The following is a 26010-nucleotide window of genomic DNA, read 5'->3' as shown; positions in this document are numbered from 1 at the left end:
TTGAGTAAAGGAGTTTATTTTAAGGACAGAAGAACATCAAACAGTGCAGGGTGTAGGTTTTTTCAGCCGAAGGAACCGGTAGAAGAGGCAGGACTTTCAGCAAACTTGAACCATCATGGACATCACCGTGTTATCAAAGGCCCTTGAAATGCAGAGAGAGGAAGCTTTAAAGCAGGAACCAGATCACCCCATCCAGCCCAAACTGATAGATGAGCTAATTCAGGAGTACAAGAAGGGCAGTTCTCCCCTTGTGCAGCTCCCTGAGCCCCTGCTTTGCCACTACCAGCCATCCCACTAGCCCACCTGCTGAAGCCAGCAGCTTCCTTACCCTCCCCAGCTGATGTCTGTCCCTGGCTTTTTCCTTACTCCTCTGCCCAGAACCCTTTTGGTCCATATGCAAAGCCAAACAGCCCAGTTGATAGACCCAGAACATCTGAAACACACCTGCTTGGAAGCAGACTAATCAAAACAAGTAGCTCTGTATGCAAAACATTTCCCTAATTAATACCCATTCTGCCCCGTTCAGTTTCTGCAATTTAGCAAACAGCAAGTACAGAATTGTATCACTCGCACAATGCCGTAAGTTCTAGGATAACAAACCAGTTGGGCTGCATTCAGGCATCATGGTAATTTAGTAAGCCAAAAGTAGGCAACTTAGGGCTAGTATAATGTATGAATCCCTAGGTTTGTGAAAGGCAGTTATCACCTCCCCTGCTCCCCCTATCGTCAGCATCTGCATTCTTTTGCAGGCACCCAAGACCCTCTGGCTGCCTAAGGGATGTCTAGCCAATCTTCTGTTTCGCTACCTATTCAATTGGCTGGCTGGGGAATTCTAGGAGTTGAAGTCCACATTCTTTCAAGTTGTTGAGGTTGAGAAACACTGCTTTTGCAGAACATGTTTAAACTGGTAACTAAATAAACACAAATTCTGCATCTATCAAACCAGAAAGCCATCAAACATGTTGAATTTATACCACAGCACAAGCTATAAAGTAGTCATAGTTAAAAGTCATCCAGTGTCAGGTCAACATAGAGCACTTGGTCTTTGATGAATCTGCTTAAAGTATGTGAGTCTGGGTTTCAGGTCATGCAGAACTAAGGAAGGGCAAGTTCTTACTCACCTGGATTGGATTTGGTCTCCAGGATTGTAAAAGGGGTTACACATGACATCTGTATAAGAATTATGCAATTTCCTGAACATCTGCAAAGAAACCACTTCCGTTATATTTAATCACAAAAGGACTTATATATCCCCAGTCGGGCTTCTGGGAGGTGCCTTAGACTTACACTGCGGATTTCATTGTCTCGGAGTGCTGTGTTGGAAGAATCCACCACCATCACAAACTTGACTTTGGAATTGGTCACATAGCCATAGCTGCTTGGCTGGTTAAGGGACACAGACTGCTGGAGACGGGAGGCTGATCTTCCACCCGTGTCTCTTTGTCATTTATCTGAGGTGCCCGAGATCAGATTGGGGTTTGATCTGCCACTCAGCTACACATCAGCAGGCCTAGCAGATCTTGTCCTCAAAAATCTGATTACTAGATAGACCAGAAAAAAAAGACAGAGAAGACTCTGGGCTGTGGTCCAGGGGTTCCCTCGGCCTTTTGCAGCCCAGATCTGACAACCTGAGCGTCCCCATCTCATATGTCGAGACCGCCAGAGTCTCTCCATCCTAACTAGATGCAGGATCAAGGACCAGAGGAGGCTCCTGTTTGCACAACCTATCTAATGTCTTCAAGCTTGGCAATCGATGGGTGGACTTCGGCTCCCAGAATTCCCCAGCCAGCAGTATCAATTCTGAGAGTTGAAGCCCCCCACCCCACCCCGAGAGCTGCCCGGTTTTTAAAACGCGCGTGTCATTTCCAGGCTCCCCGTTGGAGGGTCACCCCCGAGGGTCACACACCCCCGGGCAAGGATACACCTTGTAGTCCTCGGTGGGGTAGAGGAGGCCGAGGTAGAGCTCCCGCTGGTCCACCAGCGCCTTCCCCAGAGCCGAGACCTTCTCGTCCACCACGTCCAGCGAGGTGTGCACCGTGTAGTGGAACTTCAGCGCGTTCTCGGTGGGGAGGCTCTTGATGTAGAGCGGGTAGTTCTGGGGGGGCGGGGAGCGAGAAGGTCAGAAGGGGGGATGGGGAGGCGGGCCCCGGGCCACTCGCGTGGACCCCACGTCCTTCCCCCCGGTCCCCTCCCCTCCCCCGCGCCCACCTCCTTGGCGATCACCGCAATGCACACCGCCATCTCGGCTCCGGGCAGGCGAGCGTCCTCTGCCCTCACTTCCGCCCATGTGACCGGCAACCCACCAGCCGCATCGCGCCCCGCCTCCGGGCTTGGAGCGCGTGACCCGTTCGTCCCCGCTTCCCCTTAAATCCTGCTCGAGGGGAAAGAGCAAGAAGCGTTTCCTCGTAGTTTTACACTCCCGGCTTCGTTTCGAAGGCTCCGTGCGGGGCTTGGGGCAGGCCGAGGGTTTATTTCTTTGTTCCACGGCCGCTCTAAAGCACTTGCCAGCGGCCCAGCGCGTAAAATTAGGAGGTGTGCCGAACGGAAGGGCCTTTCCCCTCAGCCGCGAAGGACCTCCTCCCCCTGGTCGGCTTTAGCCCTCACCTTCGATGAGGAGCCGGAAGAGGGAGTGACTCCGCTGCCTGGCCGCTCGCCTCCTTTGCGCTCGGCTTTTTCGGTCCCTCGGCGGGGCCGCTCCACCTGAGCGTTGCCATGGAGACGCAGCCCTGGCGGCGGCGGGGGATGCCGGCCCTTTGGGGCCTGGCCCTCGCGTGGCGCCTGGTGGCGGCTGCCGACCTCTCCTGGGCCCCGGCGGCGCCCAACCTGGTCCTGCTGCTGATGGACGACGTGAGCGCGGGCGCCTCGTTCCGGGGAAGGGGCCTTTGGTGGGGGAGGGGCGGAGTTGGCTGGAGGGGGCAGACGGAAAGCCCCCGCCCGGTCCAGCTGGACTCTGGGCAGCCCCGGGCTTGGGGGTGGCCGGGCAGGCGCCTAGATAAACGCCCATGCGGAAAAGCTCTTATTATTGTTGCTATTGTTTTATTATTATTACTACGCAGTCTCAGGAAAGTTATACCGGATTTCCTAGGGATCTCCTGGAGGTCTCCTTTTCAAAAAAACCCAGGTCACTTTCAGAGATCCAAGTTTCGGCCCTTTGCGGGAGGCATCTTCCCGCCTGGCAGGAGCCTTTCCACCTTAGTCCAACTTCTCAGCCCTTACAACAAATGGGAAATCCATGGGAAGTGCCTGAAAACCATCCTGGCGTTTCTTCAGTCCCTGGGCCCCTTGGCAGCTCATTTTGTGGGGAGGGGAAAAAAAACAACAACTTTCCACTGAATTTGCAGCTCTTGGAAATCGTAAGCACCAGGTCCCGTCCACCTCTGGATGGTGAATTGTGCTATAGGGCCCCAAGCGACCTGAATTTCACTGGGAGCCTTTTTTTATCTGACCTGCAGTCTTGAAATTCCTCCACTCCAAGTTTCTGGCAGTTTCCTGTCTCTTTCTGCCAGGGATAAGTTTAAGTTTTTGTTAGCTTTAGCTTGAAAATCTTTATGGACCGGTCAATCTCTATGGATACTACCAGATTTTTGGAAGAAATATTGAGGGCTAGTTATTGTTTATTAAATTCGTATGCCACCCATCTCATTCCAAAATGACGCTACTACTTATAATCTTACACTACTTTGGCAGACCAGGTTCTCAAAACTTGTTACTCTGTGCAGAAAAATAGTTATATTATGAATTGGGACCTTCTCCCATTGCATATTTCCTGTATTCTGAGTAGTATAAGATAACCTTTATTGTCATTTTTTTACAGTGGGCACACTGGCACATATTAAAAATGAAATTCTGTTGCCTGCTCTCAAAGTGTACACATACATAACACACATATAGACATGCTATGTACATGCTATGTACATACCCTTACAAATAAATACATATAAATATTAATCACTGTCCATCGTGAATAGATAGCAGAAAGTATTACAGTAGTATTTTGGTTTTGAACAGGGTGATGGAATGGCCTCACTGCAACTGGGGCACCTCTTCTTTCAGCATTTCACCTGGACTGTTTGAAGGACGACTTGTGTCCTCTCAATAAGTGAGGGTCATGGGCTTTGCCTAGACATGCTGAAATCTACTGTGATAGCTGCCCCTCCGTTTCAGGAAAAGGCCTAGTAGTAATGTATACCTGCTTTAGAATTCAACTCTGGGCTCCTGATCTGTTTCTGTGATTATGATTCATCAAGCACTTTAAGTAAATTATTCCAATTTTCTGCTGACTGAACTATTAGCAAAGAATTTCCTAATGGGCCTCTTTATTTAGTGTGCTATTTTTAATGCTCTGTTTTTGTTGCTGGAAATTGTTGGTGTGTACACGAGTGTGTGTATTCCTTAGAAGAAAGTTCCTGTTGTTTTGCCTATTTTTCTCTACAGCAAAAAAGCTCTCATTTTTTTCCTCTTTTTATTATTTTTCAGTATATATGTGTCATTAAAAAAAAGTTGTAGACGAAGTCTGGCTAAGAGTGTGGAGCTGCAGGGGCCAGTATAGAAAAGTCAGGCCTGGCACCGTTTCCCTGGATTTTCCTTTAATTTTATAAAGCTGAATGGAAAATTCACACGACGACCACAAAATGACTTACACCAAATGGAGTACATAATTTGCTTGCAGAATTGCCTTGAGTTGTTGTGAGGGTCACCAGTAAGTCAATAGTCTTTCACACTTTTAGCTTAAAACCAAACTGTGCTCAAAAGCAGCCACTCTCCTATAAGAAAAAATAGCATAACACTGTGGAAAGAACTGATCCCCTCTTAAGTGGATGTTGCCATTCTGGATTCTCTAGCAATTCTTTTAACTACCTGAATGAGAAAAATACAAAGGTTAAAAGCTAACTTTTTGGCTCTAAAAGCTTTCATTTTTCTTGCCTGCTGGTGTTTTTTCAGATGGGTTGGGGTGACTTGGGTGTGCTTGGAAATCCTTCCAAAGAAACCCCTAACTTAGACCAGATGGCTGCAGAAGGCATGCTTTTCACAAGCTTCTACACTGCCAACCCTCTCTGCTCACCATGTAAGTAGACTTGAGAATCTCAGGGAAATGTTATGGGCCTGTGGGTAAAAAGCTGGGCTTGATCCAATCCTTAGCTGGACCATTCCTTCACAGTGGGCAAAATTACACCCTGAGGGGTCCTTGGTGCTCTCTGAGCTTGGTTGTTTTCTGGCAGACATCAGTGATGTTACCTAGTTTGGGTAACAAAACATCTGCCAGAAAATAACCAGCTCAGAGAGCATCTTGGACTCCTCATTTCAGCCCTAAGCTACAAATATTCTCCTTTATTGAAACTATACCCTCCATGGTTTAATTATTTAGTGCTGTGCTAAGATGTAGCATTACCCAAAACTACTGTGCAGCCACAGGTCTTTTGTGTTACAGATTAAATGCTCCTGTTCGTGCAGAAGTCCACAGCCTTTTGGGCACCAGGGACCGGTTCTATGGAGAAAGGTTTTCCCACATAGTTTGCATAGTTTTGTGTGTTGCCTGCATCCTATGGATGTGGCTTTGCTTGTTTGTGTGGACCGGTTGCTGGCATGCTGCAGCCCAGTACCGGTCCACAGATTGGGGGTTGGGGACCCCTATGTTAGTGGATCTAGAAAGTGCCTGAAAAAATGTTCAGTTCTCCACAATAGTTCAGTTCATCTGATACCCTAGTTCAGGGGTAGGCAACCTTGGCTCTTTTATGACTCGTGGACTTCAACTCCCAGATTTCCTGAGCCAACACGAGTCATAAAAGAGCCAAGGTTGCCTACCCCTGAACTAGTTCATCCAGGCTCCCCAACTGCTGTTAGGATAAAATTCTACACATTGGAATTGTGGCAATTGGGGATAGTCCTCAACCTATGCTGTTTAGCAACCGTTCGAAGTTCTGACTGACCTCCCCAAAGCTATTTATCATCCACTTTCAAAGTTCTGACTGCTGCCTCCCCCCAAGTCATATGATTGCATTTTGGGCACTTGGCAACTGGCCTGCATTTATGGCAATTTGCAGCATCCTGCAGACTGCAATCTGCAACGTTTTTTTGCCGAAAACCAGCATTTATGGTTTGTGGCAAAAAAATCCCATTGGGTACAATGAAAGAAAGTCAGGCTTGATGGATCTGCTGTCATCTTCCTGTTTCTCTTCTCTCTTCAGCCAGGGCAGCTCTCCTGACAGGCCGTCTCCCTATAAGGAATGGCTTCTATACCACCAATGGCCATGCCAGAAACGGTAGGTCCTCTTCCTGCAAGAGAAACTGAGGGCAGGATCTGGCTTCCAAGTTTCAAATTAAGGGAGACTTACAGGGTGCATTTGGCTAACTTGCAAAGAGAGAGGAAGAGGCAACCTCAGAATTTTGCATGATTTAAACTACCACAACCTCCATTGAGGTCTTTAAAAAAATGTTTCCAAACAGTCTTAATGCAGCTTGTATTTTAGAATTTGGGCTAAGTCTGTGCTTGTTTCCGCTGCCGAATGGGTTAAGGAACACTCAACAAAAGAGGAACTAAAGTAGTCGTGTGTTATTGTAGTTCAGCAATCTGTTTGAAATTTACTCTTTTAGCAAAAAGATGTTCTTCTCTAAACTCGGCAAGGGCATCTGGAGGGCATCGCTAAGCTGCCCATAATGAGCACTTTGCTCCAGGATTTTTATGGGGAGATGCCAGCTTGAGCTGATTGGAGGCCAATCTAGCTGGCATTAGAATTGTTTGTTCCAAAATGGCAGATGCTGGAGGAGACCATATGTTTTGAAGCATGCATTTACAGCTCCAGATTGATGCATGCTGCATGCTGGCAAGTGTGGGTGTTTCTCTCTTTGCTGGAAGAGAGGGCTTTTGATAGAACGACAAGGGCAAGAGAGTCACGGAAGAATGTGTGCAGCATCTAAAATAGGCTAAGGGCCTCTGTGTTGTCTTTCTGGGTGATGGTTTAAGTAATAGAGGTGTGCTATCTAGGGTTATTGAAAAGTCCTCTGTTAAATGGCTATGCTGGGAGTTACAAGGCTCTCAGTTTAACTCTCAGGGACTTGCACTGACATTGAATAGTTCTTGAAGGCAGAAGTCTTTTCCAGCCCACCTCATCCAAAGACCAGCATCAGGGATTTAGGGCCCGGAAAGAAGTAGATGACTGAAATGGGATCTGCTCTCTGTACCTTGTCAAAAGCCTACTTCTCTGCTTGTTTGTGAAGAAAGATGGGCCAGGCTTGCTGCTCAGTATATGAGACACAATTATATTTGCTGGGTTAGTGTTTTACCCCTTCCCTTTTATATCCTGTGCATTTAAAAACCCCAGTATGGCCTTTTGCTTTTCCAGATGTAAAGAATTCATGGGAAGTGAATGCATACTTTGAATGGAACCCAAGAGACGGTTTTGGGAATCTATTCTTGGCGTGTTTGGCATAGCCTGGCTTAGATGCCTCTAATCCTTGAACGACCCTCAGACGTGCTCAGGAGAGAGAGCACCAGCTCACAAACCCAATTCCCGTGGCTTGTTTATCTAGCTGAACTGTTCTTGTCTTCATGCAGCCTATACGCCCCAAGACGTAACGGGGGGCATCCTGGATTCTGAGCTACTCCTTCCAGAATTGCTGAAGAAAGCAGGCTATGCCAATAAGATAGTTGGCAAATGGTAAAGTTTTCTTCCGGCTACTTTATATCACTGTGCTTTATTTTGTCTGAAAGTCTTCAGAAATCTAGGCAGGCTGTCTGGATAAGCGCCTGCTGTGATTGATTTCTGAGCTATCCACGTGCATCTTGCATTTCTTTTCATCACCAGTGACAATGCTGCAGTGCTTGTACCTGGTTGTCAATTCTTCTGGTTTTGACCCCCCCCCCTTGGAATACGGAGATGTGGCACTTTCCTCCCAGAGGGGAAAGTGCCTCTCTCTGATCCGGGTTAGATGTATCATTCCCACAGGAAAAATAATTGATGATGTTAGCACACCTTTGAAGAGTCGGGCCATAATCTAGATGGGCAGAAGGTAAATGGAGAGCTGACCTCAATCTGCCTGCACTGCATCCTGGAAGCATCTTTAAATGAGCAAAGAGTTGGATCATTTAAATTGATGAGCCACCTCTGTGGTGCTGGTGCAGGTGTTAAGAACAGAAACAGCCTGGCCGCTGGAAATGATTCGCCTACATAAATCACAGTTGTTAAAAAAGAAGCTTGCAGCAGCTGCAAAAAAGAATGTGTTTTTTGAGCCACAGGAAAATAGAGGAGAGAGAGAGAGACTGGTAGCGTTCCTCCTATTTATCACTTGTTCATTAATGTCCCTGATTGTTCTGTGGCAGATTATTCCCCAACCAGGCGCTCTCCAGAGAGGTTGCAGGCATGTTGGGTAAGAGATTCAAGCAGCACAAGGGCGCCTTAACTGGAAGAGGAAGCTCCCAGAAACGCTTCCTTTCCAGTCAGCTGATTACCAGCCTAGGCCAGCTCAGTCCAGGGCCAAAGATCTGTTGCTCAAGCTCTTAGTTTAAACCCGGGAAGTTTGCTTTCCTTTCCAGTCAAATTCAAAGGAAGACTTGACTGAAACAAAAGCTCTAATGAGGGCTGTGCAGTCATTCGGCTCCAGGAAAATAGGCGTTTCAGGTGACGGGCAGGAGGTGCAGTGAATGCGTGTTTCCTGGGAATCACAGGGTCTTGTGCAAGCCCAGGAAAAAACACCCAGCTACGCTTCTTCCTGCCTTTTTCTCCGCTGGAGGGCAATTTTGAGCCTGGCAGGCAAGCGCAGGTGTCCGGTGAGCCCTTTGTGGTGGTAGTTTCTCCTGTGCCGTGCCGTGAGCGGCTCGTTTTCTTTTCCACCCTTATTTGCAATTGATCCTCTGCCCCGTTGAAGACCAGCCAAAGAACCGGAGGGGCTGCTGAGCAGCTCCCTGAGAATGCTGGGGAGCAATACATTACTCGTGCGCACCTGAGCATCAGAAAATGGTTTGGGTTATAAATTGCCTTAGGAAATCCTGGTTTTGAGAGATGGCACAGCAATTTTAAAAATGAATAGGTAGCATTGCTCAGGGCAGGACAGGGTGAGGGCGGAGAGGAAGGAGCCAAGCAAAGAAGCTTGAGAAGTGGGAGGAATGAGCTGGAAAGATTGAAGATGTGAGGTAAAGCAAAGAAGTCTTCCAATGCTGGCTACTTGGCTGTGGGTGTTATTTCCATCATCCGGTTCCCTGAAATGTGATTATTTTATTTTTAATTGGACGTAGGAGCTGCTGGCTGCCCTCTGATGCAAATTCCCCCCTCTTTGGCTAATCATCTTTTCTAGGCACCTGGGCCACCAACCTCAGTTCCTTCCCTTGAGGCATGGATTTGACACCTGGTTTGGATCCCCCAATTGCCACTTTGGACCTTACGATAACAAAGCCATCCCCAACATTCCCGTTTATAGGGATATGGAAATGATCGGCAGGTAGCCTTGCTTTTCTTTTTTTTATATCACTCACTTCTCTGTGTTCCTTTACTAGTTCCGCTCAGCTGGTTTTGGGCATCGTTACAGTGGGCAGCTTTGGACTGTATTCTCTTGCTTTTCTTCTGGCCAAGTCTGAGTAGTGGTTGTATTGCTTTCCTTTCCTGAAGAGACCCTGAGGGAGGCTGCAGCTTTCTAGATCACACACCTGGGCAGGTCCTCACGTCCCAGAATTTCTGCCACAATAAAACTACTCACAGTGAAAATGATGAAAACATCACCTTGAAAGTACATTGAGAGATCTGAGCCCATTCGCTGAGAAAATACTACATGTAGTAAATTATTTGTGAACTCCATTAATAGAACAGGGTTGCACTTTAATCATTGAAATTCAGGAAAGGCCAGCCTCCCACTTCATGCCCATCCGGCTTTATTTCACTTTTTTTATTGATACATTTACAGGCCATCTATCCTACTCATTCCAGGTAGCTCACGTTAAACACTAAAAGCTTCAAACATGAAATACAGTTTATCCTTCACATTATTATCTATTAAGAAGGAAGAAAAAGTCAGTTCATATTTTAACAGGGACGTTCCCAGCTTGCAGCTCCTGAAGTTGTATCTGAACCGAGACTCAGTCAGTGATAAGCAGTAGGGTCCACACCTTTAAAACCTGCATCGAAAAGCACCCACACAAACACACTAGGGAATGTGGCTGGCAAAAACATACGTACATTGCGTATGGAAAAGAGTACACACAATTTTTCATAGAGCGTTTTATAAAGTAGCAAAACGAGGAAATGAGTCAGAATGAAGGCTGGAACAACAAGAAATTGAGCAAAATAGCTTGACTTATTGGGTTGATTGTTGCTACTATCAGCAACAGCTTGTATCGGGGAGAAAACCCATATTCCTTTATTTTTGCATTCCTAAAAATGCAAGGAATGTTTTTCTTGTTGCCTTTTCTATTGTAGGTATTATGAAGATATAAAAATTGATCGTAAGTCGGGAGAAGCAAACCTAACTCAAATGTATTTACAGGTAATTTTGTTCTGAGAACCTGTTTCAAACCCAAAGGTCCTTTCTGCAGCCTGGGTGATCCCATTGAAAGTTGCTTCTCTCTTCCAGGAAGCCCTGGATTTCATAAGCAACCAGCAAGCCAGCCATCAGCCATTTTTTCTCTATTGGGCCATCGATGCCACCCACGCTCCTGTGTATGCCTCCAGGGAATTCCTGGGCACAAGCCAAAGAGGATTGTAAGTTGGTTTTGAGCAACATATTCTCCCCTCCCTTCCACGTTGTCCCAAGAGAGAATCCCCAAGCAGTCTTTATAGTCTGATTTGGTGGAGGTACCCGTGCAGGGTTTAAACTCTGTGTGTTCCACAGAATTGTAGAGGCTGGACAGGGTTTTTCCAACTTGATAACTTTAAGATGTGTGGACTTCAACTCCCAGAATTCCCCAGCCATTCCCCACTATGACTTCAGCATAGTGCCTCTTGGGCTCTGAGCTAAGGAGTTTCTGCAGTAACAGTAGTTATTATTCTATATACCACGGCTCCGAGCTGGAAAAAGAGACAGTGGAAAAAATCAAGGAGAAGCCAAGCAAAAAAATGCAGTGAAGGCTGCCAGCAATAATCAGCTCTGGAGGCCCCCTAAAATCTTATTTCTTCCTTTCAGAGAAATAACGCTTATGCAACACAGGAATTTACTATTATGCTCCTTGCTCTTTACTCTGACGGGATGTCCTCAGCTTAGGCTCACCCCTCTTCTTTTCTTTTCACTGCTATTTTACTGGGAAAACTCCCCCCCCCCCCTATCTTTTACCTGCTTGGCTAGTTAGAATGAGCATTCTATATAAGTGTAGTTTTATAAATGCAAATACGGTTAGAAACAATTTGTATTAACATTTCTTTTGTAAAAGAAGTATTACAAGCAAGGCCTTTACATTTTTTATTTATCTGGACCTTTTTGAAACATAGTTGTTTTTATAATGTGGTATTCTTGTATTAGCTGCTCTGAGAGCAGTATATGTGGGATGTTCACTCATAAATGATACTATTATATATATAAGGGACTTTGCAGATTCTTTGCACCATACACATGCATGTCTGTACACATACATACATACACATACCCATACCCATGGAGTATCCCCAGATACCTTCATCTCCACCTTGATTGCTTTGTAATTTCTTCTCCCTGACTCTTAGGTATGGCGATGCTGTGCGGGAAATTGACTTCAGCATTGGGAAAATTCTTAATCACCTTCAAAAGCTGGGCATCAGCAACAACACCCTTGTGTTTTTTACGTCTGACAATGGGGCCGCACTGATTTCAGCCCCACAACAAGGTCAGTTTGCTCAGAGTGGACCTTGGTAGTGTTGGGACAGAATATTAGAAGCTGATTTGCTTTCTGCCAAAGGCATTATCTACAAATAAATATTTATATCGGGGGGGGGGGGGAATCAAGGTGACAGTGTCCTTTTGAATGACTTATTAGCCCATTAGCCTGAATTCAGATTCTACCTTTTATCTGTCCAAAAATGTTTCGGAATTTTTTTCTCTTTCTCCAGGAGGCAGCAATGGCCCTTTCCTATGTGGCAAGCAAACGACGTTTGAAGGTGGTATGAGAGAGCCAGCTATTGCCTGGTGGCCAGGACACATACCTGCGGGACAGGTGGGAATCGGCGTGTGTGTGTGTGTGTGGGGAATCTTCTGTGTAGGACTTCCAGTAGTTTTGCTTTATATGGCACCCTATAGATCTATAGGAATAATAATGGCATTCCCTGATGGGTTGTACAAAATAGATGGTTTGAATTCTTTTCATGTTCTGTCACTTACTTCCAGTTTTTGACAAATCTGCACCATAGGGAACACTGGATTTGTTTAACTACTAATAAAGGTAGTAAAATCAGGTCAGTCACATGGCTGATCCATTTTACGGCCATTGCCACTTAGGACCATAATTGGCAGGCTCCATTAGAGTGGTACCTCAAGGACTGCCTCTAAGCAGGATTTTCTGGGCAAGTTCACCTGCTGCCTCTGCTTTCTCAAAGGATCCAACTGCAGGAGTTTGTATTTTTGTGCTCCTTTCAGTCCTTCTCCTGTTCCAGCCCCCCTTTCCATCTTCTCTCCCCCCCCCAGTTCTGCTCCCTGAAGGAGAAAAGAACATATCAAGCCAAAGACAGCACTGCAACCTTTTCTTCACTATCTCCCACAAGGCACAAATTGAAATTGAATTAGACAGGGATATCAGGTCTGCTTGCTGTGATAAATGTAAAAGGATTTTATTTAAAAACACCCTGACATTTGTTCACCCAGTTTCAAATATTTAGCTTTCCTTCTTTCCATTCCTGGCGGGGGCAACTTTATTAATTGTCGCCTTTGATTCAGAGTTAGAGCTTGAAAGCGCTGATAACGCCGGAGCTGGCTAGTTCTTCTCCCGATGTGGCCCGCGGCAAAAAGGATTTCATTTTTCTTAAAGATGCTCTGTATGTGCTGAGAGTTTATAAAACATATATAAGACCCCCTTTCTCGCACATGATAATATGGGCTGTTGTGTGCTGATATGAAAAATATCTGATCTAGCTCCTCTGGCTTTCATTATTTATTTTTCACCGAGCCACGACGCTTCAGAATGTTCTCTTCCCCATTTTGTGACGGGAATGGCAAAGGAAGGAATGTCGACAGAAGAAAAGTGCTCCATTCACCCTCTGAAAATAGGAGAGGGCACCCCCCCTGCCGCCCCCAGCAACCTCCTCCTGTTTCCATCCCCACCCCAGATTTTATCTCTCCAATATGGTGCTGCAGATAAATCCAAGTAGCTGTAACATTGGCATTTAGCTTCTTTTAAGAAATTTTCTGTCCTTCGTGCAGGGAGCAGGGTGGGAGACCAGTGACAGAATTGGCTGTGGAAAATGAGCTATCCTCTCCAGGCTCGGTGGAACAATGGAGAAGAAGAGCGAGGTGGTTGCCGGCAGTCCCGGGTGGAATGGGACAACTCGCCTCAGCCAACTCGCTGTGGGACAATTTGACAATTCAATTTAATTATTTAAAATAAGTAAAAAAGATTTTAATTTTTGTCATTCACATTTCATTCTGTCCCTCCTTTTGCATCCTTTTTAAAATGAGTCTGTTCCACCATTTCTTTGATATTAATGTATTAGCGAGTTGGCTGTGGCGAGCTGGCCAGGGCGAATTGTCATAGACCCATCGTGGGCTGGTGGACTTTTTTATGCAAGGCAGGAATAAAAAGATCCTTGGAATTTACCCAAACATTCCACTCACATGGATCTGACCGTTCATCTCTGGTGTGGGAAAATGCTGCTGCTGGTCAGGGTTTCCTCTGTAGCTGCATCCCAGAATCTCAGCCCTAGAATTTTTATGTGGGGTTGAAATTCTGGTTTTTCTGCATCTCCAACATCCTTCAGTAGTCCAGAACAACATTTCTCAACCTTGGCAACTTCAAGAAGTGTGGATTTTTAACTCCCAGAATTCCACACCTCTTAAAGTTGCCAAGGTTGGGAAATGGTGCTCTTCCGGGGAACCCTGCTAGTGGTTGTGGCTACAGCATCCGAAATTGCTTTGAAGGTCCTCACCATCCCTCTCAGTCACTTGGGAGATCAAGAGTCTGGGTAAATGTCTGTTCTCAGTCATCCAGTCCTGGTTATCCCAAAGGTGCTTTTTCAAAAGGCAATTGGACTTTCTTTGTTTCAATAAAGCATAACAAAAAAAACCCCCCAAAGAAAGTCCAGTTGCCTTTTGAAAAAGCATGTTTAAGAATCTGGGTACTTAGTTTGGGCAGAACAAAGCCAACCCCCTTGAAGAAGCAGCAGAGCACCCCGCTTTTCCTGCGTAAGGACCCTGATCGAAACACGTCTCTGCAAATCCTGTAGCTGGGTAGAAGGTCCAGAGATAAATTTTTCAGCCTTGTGTTGTTGAAGCAAGAGTTTCCACACACGCTCTCGTCTTGCGGCTTGCAGGTGAGTTATCAGCTGGCCAACGTGATGGATCTCTTCACCACTTGCCTCTCCCTGGCAGGACTGCAGCCTCCCAGTGACAGGCAGATCGACGGCATCGACCTCCTGCCTGTCCTCCTGCAAGGCAAACTAATTGACAGGTGAGTTATGAGCACACACACCCCCTTGTAGCTTTCTGCTGATCCCCCCTCCCCACCCTCAGCCTTATTGAGGTGCAGCAGAAATAGTTGGCTGTTTTTGGAGCCTCTTATTATAGAAGGGTTACTCCTGTCATTTGTTCGTGAGGATGAAGCACCTGCTTCCTAAAGCTTTTGCGGATGTTGTATCTGGAGCGCAAAACATACGTCGGCGACTGCCTTGTCATTCCATGTAGCTTAGCGTTACTCTGCTGTTCCATAGGTCTCCCTAATTACTACTGAGATATACGGACCAAGTAGAATAGGTTTTGTTTTCCTTCTGTGAGTCAGAAGTGAGAGGCTTTTTTCCACATTCCATGTCATAAGCCATGACCAGATGTTGAAGTTTAGTAACACAGGAGTGCCACACATTTGTTCATCCTTGCATTAAACTTGCAGATTTAATAGATGATGCTTCTACTTCAGTGTCCTTGATTTTCACCAAAATTGCTCTGCTTAGGTTATGGGACTGGCCTTTTTCTAAAGAGCCCCTTCCAACAGGTCAAAGTACAGACACAATACAATACAGGATACCAGCACAATTGGTCTAAAGTTCACTCAGCCTGATTAATTAATTTGGTCAATTAAAAGCCACATAATTCCAGGAAAGACTGACTTACTTCCCATCTCCCAATTCCACAACATTGAGTTTGTACAAATAATGTGGTGCATTCTTTTCTTTTTCTTTTTTTTTTGAAAAATAATTGAAGGAAACATACATGTTGCTCTATTCAAGTTCAAAGCAAATTGACAAAGCTTGGTGTTTCCTGGCTATCAGTTGGCAATTTGGCCTCCTGTATCTTTGGCATCTCCATCAGACAGGTGCCTTTCTCCCTTGAGTATTTTAAGTCAGCGGACTCCTCCATGTGAAATTACACAACCTGGTAGTTCAAGGATGAACAATCACTGGCAAGACAATTGGTATAACGTTTCATTCTGGCTTTGCTAGGCAAGCTCTCCTCTTGATGGATGCTTTAAGAAATGCTAATTGAAAACCTTGCAGAAGGGCTATTGGAAGGCCGCCTGCTCCTGGCTGATAGCCGGCCAGGCTTTGCTAAAGAGTTTGTCTCCCTTATCTCTGTAGCTGTGGGGGGAGGGGGGAAGCGACTTGTTTGGACATGTTACATTTCTCATGTGGCTGTACATCTCTCTTTGTCCCTCCCCATCCTCTCTCATCAGACCAATATTTTATTACCGTGGCAACGAGATGATGGCAGTGCGGGTTGGGCTTTATAAGGCCCATTACTGGACCTGGAGCAATTCCTGGGAGCAGTTCAACCAGGTAATTGAAAATTCCTTCCTTCCTTCCTTCCTTCCTTCCTTCCTTCCTTCCTTCCTTCCTTCCTTCCTTCCCCGCTATTTTCAGAAGTGATACTTCTCTCATCAAAACATCTACCTCGAATACTTTTAAGGGAGTTACAAAGGTGTTAAAAAGCTTTTAGCAAGGATCCATATTGTATTAAAAAGAAACATTTAGACTAAGTGTTTTCAAACATAGCAACTTTAAGACACATAGACTTCAACACCCAGAATTCTTAAAGCTGCCAAGTATGAAAAATACTGGGCTAACCCTTCCAATATGCTTAACTTTTCCTGGAGGTGGCTTCAGCTTCTCTCCCCAGTCTTTCAGTTGCTGTTCTATAAGGTCTCAGTAACAGCCCTTGGGGAGAGAAGGGAAGAGCCTTTACCAGTTGTCCTCAGACATGCCTTGTTTCTCTGGTCAAGTTAAGCATCTCAGGCCTGTCTTTGCCTTGGATCTCTGGCTGCATGTCTGCCTGGTGTGTCTGTGAGAAAGCACAGTTTTTGTAATGGAGCGACCTGTCCCAAGGTTATCCCCCTGTGAGTGGTGGCAGACATGCAATTACGGAATGTTTATTCCTTTCTAAGTCTTTATTTAACGGCTAGTTGATAAAAGTCAGCAATTATACTGTACATCATAGGGTGATTAAAAATCCATTGCTTTCCTGCTGCTTGTGTTGTCTGCGGTTGGTGTGGGTACAACTGGAGCACCTAATTAGTGGACAGAACCACCATTAACAACATGAAGATTGTGCGAGAGCTAAAATTTGTCCTATTCTTCTGGTGCAACACTAGCTAATAGCTGTTTTTTAAAAATAGAATGCAGAATATCATTACATTTTCGATTGCAGATGCTTGAAACCCTCCTGGAGTATAATAATAACAATAACAATAAAAGTTGGAAGGGACCTTGGAGGTCTTCTACTCCAACCCCTTGCTTAAATAGCAAATAATTGCTATTTAATCTCCTTTTTGCTATCTCCAGTTTTCTTATCAATATTATTGATAGTGAGGCTGGGAGATACATAAACAACAGCCACTTGAGGTTGTTGGTTCCTTTATGAAAAGGGAATATTAAACACATATATTGAACATGAGGACAGGGATTGCAACAGCCAGCCAGTGGCTGAGACCTCCTCAATGGAATATGAATCAGCTTTTTAATTGGATGTTTTGCTCTACTGGACCCAAGGGAATAATGCAGAATTTATCTAGAGGCGTCTTGGGATCCAACACATGTCCTGAAGTGGCTGGAATGCCTCAGTTCAAGGCTGGGATAATGGAGGAAATGAGTGTTCCTTTTGGTAGACCAGGCCAGGTGAAATTTTCCAAATGAGACTGGAGACCCAAAGGTGTCGTTCTCTCTGCTGTGTGAAGTGATCGGAGTAGGGATCTCCTTCTCAGGTGCAGCTGGTTCTTCAACTATGGTTAGAACCTCAGTCGCTCAAGACTTTTGATCTGGATGTGGAACTTTGTCCTGGATTTGCCCAACTCTGTTTATCTTAGCTTATCAGGAGAGGGCACCATTCTTGCAAAAAGCACCTGTTTTTCTTAAAATGCCAAAATAAGAAATGCAAACCAACTCAGCAGGAAATCCACCTGGCTAAGAAGAAGCTGGCAGAATTGTTTTGCAGCTGTAACTGACCGAGGAAGAATATTTACTTAGCTGCCATCCAGAAACTGTAAAAGGGCCATTGTGATTTACAAGTGGTTCTTGTTTGCACAGTTTTAAGTTGTCATCCCTTGATTAATGGGTTGTGTTGAGCAGAAGGGAAGTTTAGGGCTTAGAAGACGGGTGTAAATAACTGAGGTATGAAAAATTACACTTCTGGAGGTACATTTTTTTCTGAACATAGTAATAGATAACTCTTTAAATTTGGGCAGACAGATTAACATCTCAGATGCACTGGAGAATCAATTAGAGATGCCGGAGAGTTTGAAGGTTTGGAAAGGAGGCAGAGTCTTTGGTACAGATGCCATGTTGCCTTGGAGATGTTAGGACTCCCCACCCCCAGCCTGTCTCTACAGGATAAGGGGAGCTTGCCAGCTGCCCTTTCCTTTCCCAGGCCTGGAATGGGGCAGATGAGGACACCACTCTTGGCCATTCATGTCTCTCAAGTCCAAAGCAGCCTTGCCCAGATGTGATGGGAGTTTTGGGGAGTGGACCCCTCCTCCCTCTCCCCCATCTGATCCTACCTTATCCTAAACCTCATGCAGCAGTGCAGCGGTTTGCGTTACAAAGGTTTGGCATCCCAAAGGAATGTTTTAGCTCCCTTTTTCAGGAAGGCAGGGTTGGCTGAGCGGATGGCATGTCCACAACAGGAGGATCGAGAGGGCAGCCGGGGGACGGGTGGCCAGATCGGAGGATGTCAACGTGGGCACTTGCGGAAAGCCAGCTCCCCCCCCCCCCCGCCTGCTGCTTAGCTTCTTGTTTACATTCCTTGAGCATCTGTCACTGTTGGCTGGGAAACAGATGCAGGAGCACAACCCCAGAGCAGGCTGACCAAGATGGTTGGTATGTTTTAGAGGGTGGAAATGGCACTGTGGAGGTTCAGCACCAGAGGCAGACCAGGCACACTGGACCCCTGATGAAGATCGGTTGTTCCTTATAGTTGTGATATTTGTTAATCTTGACCAGCAGCTGCTTCTGCTGCTTCACAGTAGCCAATGTGAAATGGATTGCTGTAGCCTTCTAAGCCAGTGTGTCTCAACCTTGGTGACTTGAAGATGTCTGGACTTCAACTCCTAGAATTCCTCAGCCAGCATAGCTGAAGTTGAAATCCAGACATCTTCAAGTCATCAAGGTTGAGAAATACTGTTCTAAGCAGTGCACAAGATGTACAGAGGAGAAACTTTGTGTTTGAGTGGCATCAAATAAGGATGTGCAAATGTACGAAGATACGTGGAGGGAGCAGAGCGTCCCTCTGGTGTTTCTCTTCAAGAAAGGAGGAGAGCTGCAGTCTCTCTCGGGAGAAATAGATTGTCGCCTGCTGGCTCAACAAAGGCCGGCTTTGAGAGCGGGCCAGTGGCACGGCCAGAGAGCTCCCCTGCACGTCCTTACTTGGAAATCTGTGTTCTCTCTATGACGTTGCAACCCAGAGGGAGGAGATCTGTGTCTAATGACCGGCAGGCAGATTTTAACCCACCCTTGGTGATTAGTTGAATGGCTAATTTCAAGCCTGTGTTAACATGGGAAGGAAACGCACCCTGTAAACAGAACAGCGTGGCAGCAAATATCCAGAGAATAAATTCTTACCTCGCGCAAAAACCCCACATTTGCACTATAGGAGTGCCATACTAATTAGCATGCTCTTAATTAAATAGCCTTTTTGATTTGCATCCAAATGACAATTGTTCCGGTTTTGGCTTTTATTAGGTTTTTGGCTTTTATTAGCTGCTGTTGTCATCGTATTATTTTCCTCTCTAGGAAGAGATTTGGACTTTTACTTTGCAGAAAAGCAAAGCTTGCTGGGTCTCTGGGCACCGAAGGTGAAAAGGTCAATCACCTCTGTCGCCATTTAAAATCCACTATGGGTTGTCTGCTGCAGCTTATCAAAACCCTCCCAGCCTTTTCTTTTCTTTTCTTTTCTTTCCTTCCTTCCTTTCTTCCTCTTTCTTTCTTTCTTTCTTTCTTTCTTTCTTTCTTTCTTTCTTTCTTTCTTTCTTTCTTTCTTTCTTTCTTTCTTTCTTTCTTTCTTTCTTTCTTTCTTTCTTTCCTTCCTTTCTTTCTTTCTTTCTTTCTTTCTTCCTTCCTTCCTTCCTTCCTTCCTCTTTCTTTCCTTCCTTCCTTCCTTCCTTCCTTCCTCCTTCCTTCCTTCCTTCCTTCCTTCCTTCCTTCCTTCCTTCCTTCCTTCCTTCCTTCCACTGAGACAGCAATCTGTAGCTCTGTGCAGGTAAATGGGATTTCATGAGCTTCTAACCTTTCTTATTTTATTAAAAAGCAGAATATTAACTGCTCCACTGACCAGCCTATCCACACACGGGATATTTTTAGAAAATTGTTTGCCAATCACATCCCTTCCGACGTCTGCGGAGAGACTTTCGGCTGAGTGCTTGTTTTATGTGCAAGCAGGAGTGCAGCTGCGCCACCTCTCCGCCCTCCCTTAATAGCACCCTTGGTCTTCTGGGAAGCAACAGCAGTCTGGAAAGATGGCCTTGGGGGGGGGCTGGGGGGGGAGATCTGGGCTGGGCTGCTGTGACCATCAGAGATAGGCAAGGAGGAGGTTCCTGCAAGAGGCACATACAGTCCTTCCCTGGTCCTGCCAAGGTGGAGGCAAGAGTCGAATGAGATAATATAGTCCAGATGTGCCAGGATAGAGAACGCCATTTGAGGCAGAGGGTTAGCACTCCCATCCATGAGTACTTTCCTATGAAGAATTAAGAAACGATGCCCAGGGAGGGAAGGACCTACCTAGGGGAGAACTGGGCCTCACCCACTTGCCCTATTTTCTGCCACGCTGGTTCTCCTTTTGCCACCTGTGTAGATCCGGGCAGCCTGTTCAGGATGAGATAGTTGGTATATTCAGGACTGGGAAGGGTTTCATCTGTCACGAAGTCTTTTTTAGCCAGGCAAGTTGCCACGAATCAGTGCTGTTCCTAGGACATCTGGGCTGCCCTGGAGATGTTCCAGCCTTCGCTCCTGTGTGCTCATGTGCTGGTGAACGAATCCAGAGGGTGGTTTCCAAGCAATTCCTAACATTGTGGATGGGTGTCCCAAAGGCGATTTTCCAAAAGGCAACTGGACTTTCTGGGATTTTTTCCTTGTAAATGTTTCACTTCTCATCCAAGAAGCTTCTTCAATAAACAGAACTGAAGAAGCTTCTTAGATGAGAAGTGAAACATTTTCAAGGAAGAAACCAAGAAAGTCCAGTTGCCTTTTGGAAAAGCATCTTTGGGACAACCATGACCTGGATGACTGAGAGCCTCAATAGACACGTGGATGGGTGGGTGGAGTGTCTACTGCAATAAGCAACTGAGAGGGACAGAGAGATGATCCCAAAAGGAACAATTTGCGTTTTAGCTTGATGCACCAAGGTCCAGATATGGCCTCTGCTTGGATGGAGAGCAATGGAGTGAGAAGAGAAATCATTTGGGCCTCTGCAGCTCCATCTCTTTGGCCTTCCCTCCTGACTTCCTCCTCCTTTCCTGCTTTAGGGCGTCGATTTCTGCCCAGGGCAGAATGTTTCTGGAGTCACCACCCATGACCAAGAGGAGCACTCGAAGCTCCCCCTGATCTTCCACTTGGGAAAGGACCCTGGAGAAAAGTATCCAATCAGGTGAGAGGGGAGGATACCAGAGCGAGAGGAGCCTCCAGTCCAGTGAAGGAAAAGGGGCTACGTGGACATGCTGGGCAGGGAAGACCACTCCACTCTAGGTGGACCTTTGGTGATTCTCTCTTTTCTCCCCCAGTCCAATTGTGGAAAGTGCCCGTGCTAAACTCCTTGCTGTCTCCAGTCGTGGTAGAAACATCCCAGGTTTTCTTCCTTGCAATCCAGTCATTTCCATTGGCAGGGGTGGGCTCTAGGGCAGCAGGCATGTTGTGTGTATCTTTCTTACTATAACTTAATTATCCCCCTTCGAGGCCAGCCTGTGGGGAGTGCCTATGTTAATTGCGGGTGCGGGGGAAGCACTTTTTTGTCCAAAGACAATTTGACTTCCAGCATGTGCCAGCAAGGGCCGTGTTGCCTGCAGGCCAGCAAAACAACAGTATTTTTGTCCACAGGGAAGAGGAAGCTTTACATCTGGGAGTACCAGCCTCCTGGCTCTTTTTTTCCATAGACTGCCATTGAGGAGAAGGAGGCTTCTTCTGTAAAGATGCAAGCAGAGCTATAAAGTTTAATCAACCTCAGCAATGTTAAGATGTCTGGACTTCAACTCCCAGAATTCCCCAGCCAGCTGCGAGTTGAAATCCACACATCTTAATGTTGCTGAGGTTGAGTAACCCTGGGCTAGAGGCCAAACAGCCCTCGGATGTAAAGGGGTAAAGGATGAAGGGACGTGAAAAGAAGCTTCTCGGTTGCAGGTGGAGCCTGGTCAGCCTCCCAGAGAGAGCCACCCCCAAGGAAGCCCCCGCCCCACCCTTGCAAATGACCCAAACCATTTTGCCACGAGGGTTATCATCCTTTGGATTCGCAGTAACACTGGAAAGGGAGGGCAAAGAACCTGAAGCATGCCTGGGAGGAAGCCGGGGTGCTACCCCCCCCCCATTCCTCTTAGTTCCAAGCTGATGATGCTGCAGGCCACAGCAGGGTTAACAATGGAATGAGCTCCATCCTCCGGATCTGCTTCAAGTGGGAGGAGAGGGGGCAGATTGCGGGAGCACAATTACACTAAATGAACTAAACACACATCACACCTGTGTCTGGGACTGCCGGCCTCCCTTCCATTCCTGATTGGCTCTCTGGGGTCCCTCCCGGAGGTAAAGTGTTAATTAGTGTAATGACCCTGGACTCCGTCCACTCTGTGCCTTCATCCCGAGTCTGGAATAATTCCGGTACGGGGGGGGGAAATGTCGCAGGCAGCCTCCTCTCCACACCAGCTGCTCACCCTGCACCGGCTCGCTCTTCCCTTTCATTCTTCCGCTGCAGTTCCCAGCCGCTCTTGGGGAGGCTTGAAGAGACGGAATATAAATTTGGGGCATCCCGGGGGCAGAGCGGCCTGTCGCTTGGCGGAGACATTCGAGACACCTTGGCAGGCACAGCCCCGTGGCTACCACCAACATTGTGGATTCAAACTGAGCTCCCTTGTCATTGTTTGGTCTTGCCTGCTGGGCGAGGGTGGCTCCGATTCCCAAGGGTGGAGCTGCTGGCCGTTGAGACCGGATGGCACTCGCCAAGCACATCTCCCTGGGAGCAGAGCGGGGACCTGGACGGGCCTGCCACCAGTTGATGGATGGGTGCTGCCGGCCTTCCACTGTGGGGAGGTTGGGAGTCCGCTGGCAGAAGAACCACGGGTCAGTTCTGCCTTGAGTTAAGCAGGCCGTTCTGGGCCCCCAAAGATGGGTGAGCAGCCTCCATCTAGGGCAGTTTTTCCTGTCCTTGTACAGCAGTGTTTCTCAGCCTTGGTGGTCTTAAGAGGTCTGGACTTCAACTCCCAGAATTCCCCAGCCAGCCTGCTGGGAATTCATTGCATTCTGGCGATCGAAGGCCAGGCCTCTGAAAGTTGCCAAGACTGAGAAATACCGTTCTAGAGGGTCTGCTGCTCCATAGCCCAGGACCTGTTTTGCTGGGTAGTGGATCCCTTAAAGTTAACTTCCTAGCTGGGAAAGCAAGATCAGATCACCAGCTGGGGCAACTTCCCTCTGCCAACTTCCTTCCACTTTGCTCAGCCCCACCGTGGAGCCGGATTGCAAGCAACGACACACTTCCTTTGGCGCACCGGAGGATTGCCCAAGAGGACGGTACCAACAGGAGTGTGTGGGAAGTGCTGCCACGTCCCAGGCTTGCGATTGTGGCTGATTTTGGAGAAGGAAGTGAGCTGGCTACAGCCTGACAGCTGGGCACCACAGTGAGCTCAGACCCGAGGCAAAAGGGAAGCCTGAGTGGGCCATCGTTTCCATTTTGTCTCCGAATGTGATTTGCAGTTGTTGGTTCCCTAAGGGACTTTTAACATGACAGGCAGAATGAGATCGCTAAGTCTAAGCCCTAAGATGTGCTTGAAATAATACCGCAGTGAAAAGGAGCATTAATCCACTTAAAGAAATACCTGCCGATGTTTATAAGCCTGCTAAAAATAAGGGGGCCAGGAGGAGGGCGAAGCTGCTCCTTAAGGTAGAGGATAAAACCAGAGCAACTAGCCCTCAGCCCAGAGCAGTCAGCGCACAGGGAGTTTTTCTCAGGCCAGGAGACCTTTCTCCTACGGGGGAAAGGTGGGGGTCGTTGTTCGGCCCCAAGAGCCACTGTTCCGTTAGGGAGTGGTAGGGGATCTGCTCTGGAGGCAGAAATCTTCAGTTTCAGCCCTGAAATCCTTAACCGAAAAGGATCAGGAAGCAATGGATGAAAAATACTTTGGATTTTTACAGCATGATCGGCTAAATCTGGACCACATACCATGATCCCCAGCGAGAAGGGAAGATCCCTTTCCCTGGATGCGTTCAGGATGATACTAAATAGTCATCTGTGGGGGTTGCTTTCCTCTGGATTCTTGCACTGAACAAGGGTTCAGACTGGATGGCCTCAAATGGGCCCATTCAGTTCTGGGATTCTATAAAGCCTCAGTTGGCTGGGATGACTGGCCAGTGTGTCCTCAACCAACATATGGCTTAGGAAACAGTTGGGACTACAGCAGGGCGTGTTTCTAGTCAGGTGTATCGGGGTTCCCTGCCTTTGGGGTTCTGTGACAGCTGTGGTTCTATTTCAGCTTCTCCAGCGCCGAATACCAGTCTGTTTTGGAAAGAGTCTCTCCCATTGTCCAGGAGCACAAGGCCACGCTGGTGCCAGGGGAACCTCAGCTGAATGTCTGTGACAAGGCAGTCATGGTAAGGCATCGAAACACAGAGGAACCTGAAGTTCCATGGCTCCTATTCTGCCTTGTGGAGCTGGCATGTCTGCTTTGATGCTGGAAACCAGGAAATCACCAGGCACCTCTCCTGGATGGAGGTCTAGTGGGGAGGGGGGGAGTCTGTGTTTCTATTGAGTCACCAGCTTCCCAAGGGCAAAACTCCTCTCTCCCACTGCCAGGCTTAGTGTCTTCCTTGCAAAATTGGCGTGAAAGAAGGGCTGCCCTTTGTATGCCAATCCCTGGGAAGACATTGTTGGTCTGCTCCGGCCAGGTGGGCCCACGGAAAAGCCAATTGGGTGCCGAGTGGAGCAGGCCGGCCCTCCAGACGAGCTTCCTGGATGGGGGTAGCCTTGGTCAGGTGGCATTCGGCCTCTCCTGAGGCGGGAGGATCCTGCTGCACTGTCCTCACCAAATGGGAAGTGTAAAGCGATGCGTTGGAGTGTCACTCAGCAGAAGTCACACGAGAGCAAAGTAACTCCCACCCATTCCTTAAGGACACTGACTGTAGGTGTTTCCCACCTTGTCAGTAGGTTGCATCCAGGCTTCGAGGTGTGTTTCCAGGGGAGGGTGTTCCAGGCAGAAGAAGCCCCGTTGAAATAGCCCTACGGCTCTCAGCTTGTCTGGAGCTGCACTTGCTGCAGGCTGGATTTATATTTTGACCTGAAATGTAAATCCTTGGATGCAGCCTTCTGCAGCTGACCTTCTGCACTGCACCTACTGCACTTCCCTCTTTGAAGCCCCCCCCCCCAGTGAGAAAATGCAGCTGTCGGTTGCAAAAGGTCACCGTCCAGTCCTGTCAGCCTTATTTTAATTGGTTTTGCTTAGCATGAGATCCTAAGACAGAGAGGAAGCAACCTGCAGCAAAACCGTACATTTAGGAGAAGGAAAGAAATCAGGGAATTCTAGTTCACCCAGAGCCCTAAGCCAAGGTTGATGGACTGATGTCTTAATAAATAAACTACAATTCCCTGGGTTTACATTGGGCTTACAAGCCCACAATGGCTTGCTTTACATAATCTGCTGAGTTCAAAACCACACAAACCACCGGATGGTTTAGGACAGCCGGGAGACACCTTTTGCAGCACAGGAGGCTCCCCTGCCACTCTCTTAGGAGGCTGAGCTTAATGGTGTGGTAATGCCTTCTGCTCCACTGTTTCACTTCCTCCCCCTAGGTGGAAAGTGGGCTTTGAAAGCCCTGTTAATTGTCCTTTAAGTTAACCAGAGAGAGAGAGAGAGGGAGGGACAGGCTTTCCAGGGCCTCCTGCTCTCCTGGTTGGGCGTCATCGCCCCCTGGTGTCAGCCGAGCAGAACTCAAGAGCTGCAGGAGGAGCTGGCCCATGCAGGCAGACGCGCTCCTTCACTCCCTGGCTCAGCAAAACCAGGAAAGGGAGGCCAGCAGGACGGAGTGGCTGAGGACGACCCTTTAGCACAGTGGTTCTCAACCTGTGGGTCGGGACCCCATTTGGGGTCGATCGACCATTTCATGGGGGTCGCCAAGCAAGGCTGTCCGCCATTTTTTTTTGTCCGCCATTTTTCCCCCCTTTTCCGGCGGGTGCCTTACCTCCCTTGGGCTGGGCCAGCTGGTGGTCGGCCTGCTCCGTCTCTGCCGCTTGCCAGCTACGCCTCGG

General features: G+C 47.4%; 2 protein-coding genes across 3 annotated transcripts in view; one reads left to right on the top strand and one right to left on the bottom strand.

Moving 5' to 3' along the window:
* On the bottom strand, positions 1–2279 carry TRAPPC2L (trafficking protein particle complex 2 like). Of its 2 annotated transcripts, none has more exons than XM_015811434.1 (5): positions 2209–2279; positions 1923–2095; positions 1288–1378; positions 1122–1201; positions 1–142 (listed from the first exon to the last, which is right to left on the bottom strand). In XM_015811434.1, exons 1-5 carry the CDS (start codon positions 2239–2241, stop codon positions 97–99), a joined length of 423 nt encoding a protein of 140 aa, XP_015666920.1. In that variant the 5' UTR covers positions 2242–2279; the 3' UTR covers positions 1–96. The 2 variants fall into 2 exon arrangements, with proteins under 2 accessions (XP_015666920.1, XP_015666921.1); XM_015811435.1 differs by having other exon boundaries at positions 1288–1375.
* Positions 2280–4941: 2662 nt separating this feature from the next.
* GALNS (galactosamine (N-acetyl)-6-sulfatase) overlaps positions 4942–26010 on the top strand; it is a 24318-nt gene continuing 3249 nt past the window's right edge. The window contains exons 1-12 of the mRNA XM_015811440.1: positions 4942–5065; positions 6186–6260; positions 7553–7655; positions 9289–9432; positions 10404–10470; positions 10558–10685; positions 11640–11779; positions 12003–12106; positions 14412–14548; positions 15764–15866; positions 21038–21159; positions 24242–24359. Of these exons, the coding sequence (XP_015666926.1) occupies positions 4942–5065; positions 6186–6260; positions 7553–7655; positions 9289–9432; positions 10404–10470; positions 10558–10685; positions 11640–11779; positions 12003–12106; positions 14412–14548; positions 15764–15866; positions 21038–21159; positions 24242–24359 (1365 nt within the window). The remainder of the gene's footprint in view (positions 5066–6185; positions 6261–7552; positions 7656–9288; positions 9433–10403; positions 10471–10557; positions 10686–11639; positions 11780–12002; positions 12107–14411; positions 14549–15763; positions 15867–21037; positions 21160–24241; positions 24360–26010) is intronic.

Source organism: Protobothrops mucrosquamatus, unplaced genomic scaffold, assembly GCF_001527695.2.
Source record: "Protobothrops mucrosquamatus isolate PMUCROS unplaced genomic scaffold, P.Mucros_1.0 scaffold41, whole genome shotgun sequence".
In the NCBI taxonomy this organism is placed as follows: Eukaryota; Metazoa; Chordata; class Lepidosauria; order Squamata; family Viperidae; genus Protobothrops; species Protobothrops mucrosquamatus.
Note: the sequence above shows the minus strand (reverse complement) of the source record. Positions and strands in the feature narration are given on the sequence as shown.

Coding starts and splice junctions, on each gene's coding strand:
- TRAPPC2L (XM_015811434.1), bottom strand. CDS start 2,241: ATGGCGGTGTGCATTGCGGTGATCGCCAAGGAG. Junction 2,096..2,208: donor TTGCGGTGATCGCCAAGGAG/GTGGGCGCGGGG, acceptor CCGCCCCCCCAG/AACTACCCGCTCTACATCAA. Junction 143..1,121: donor GGAGACCAAATCCAATCCAG/GTGAGTAAGAAC, acceptor CTGCATTTCAAG/GGCCTTTGATAACACGGTGA.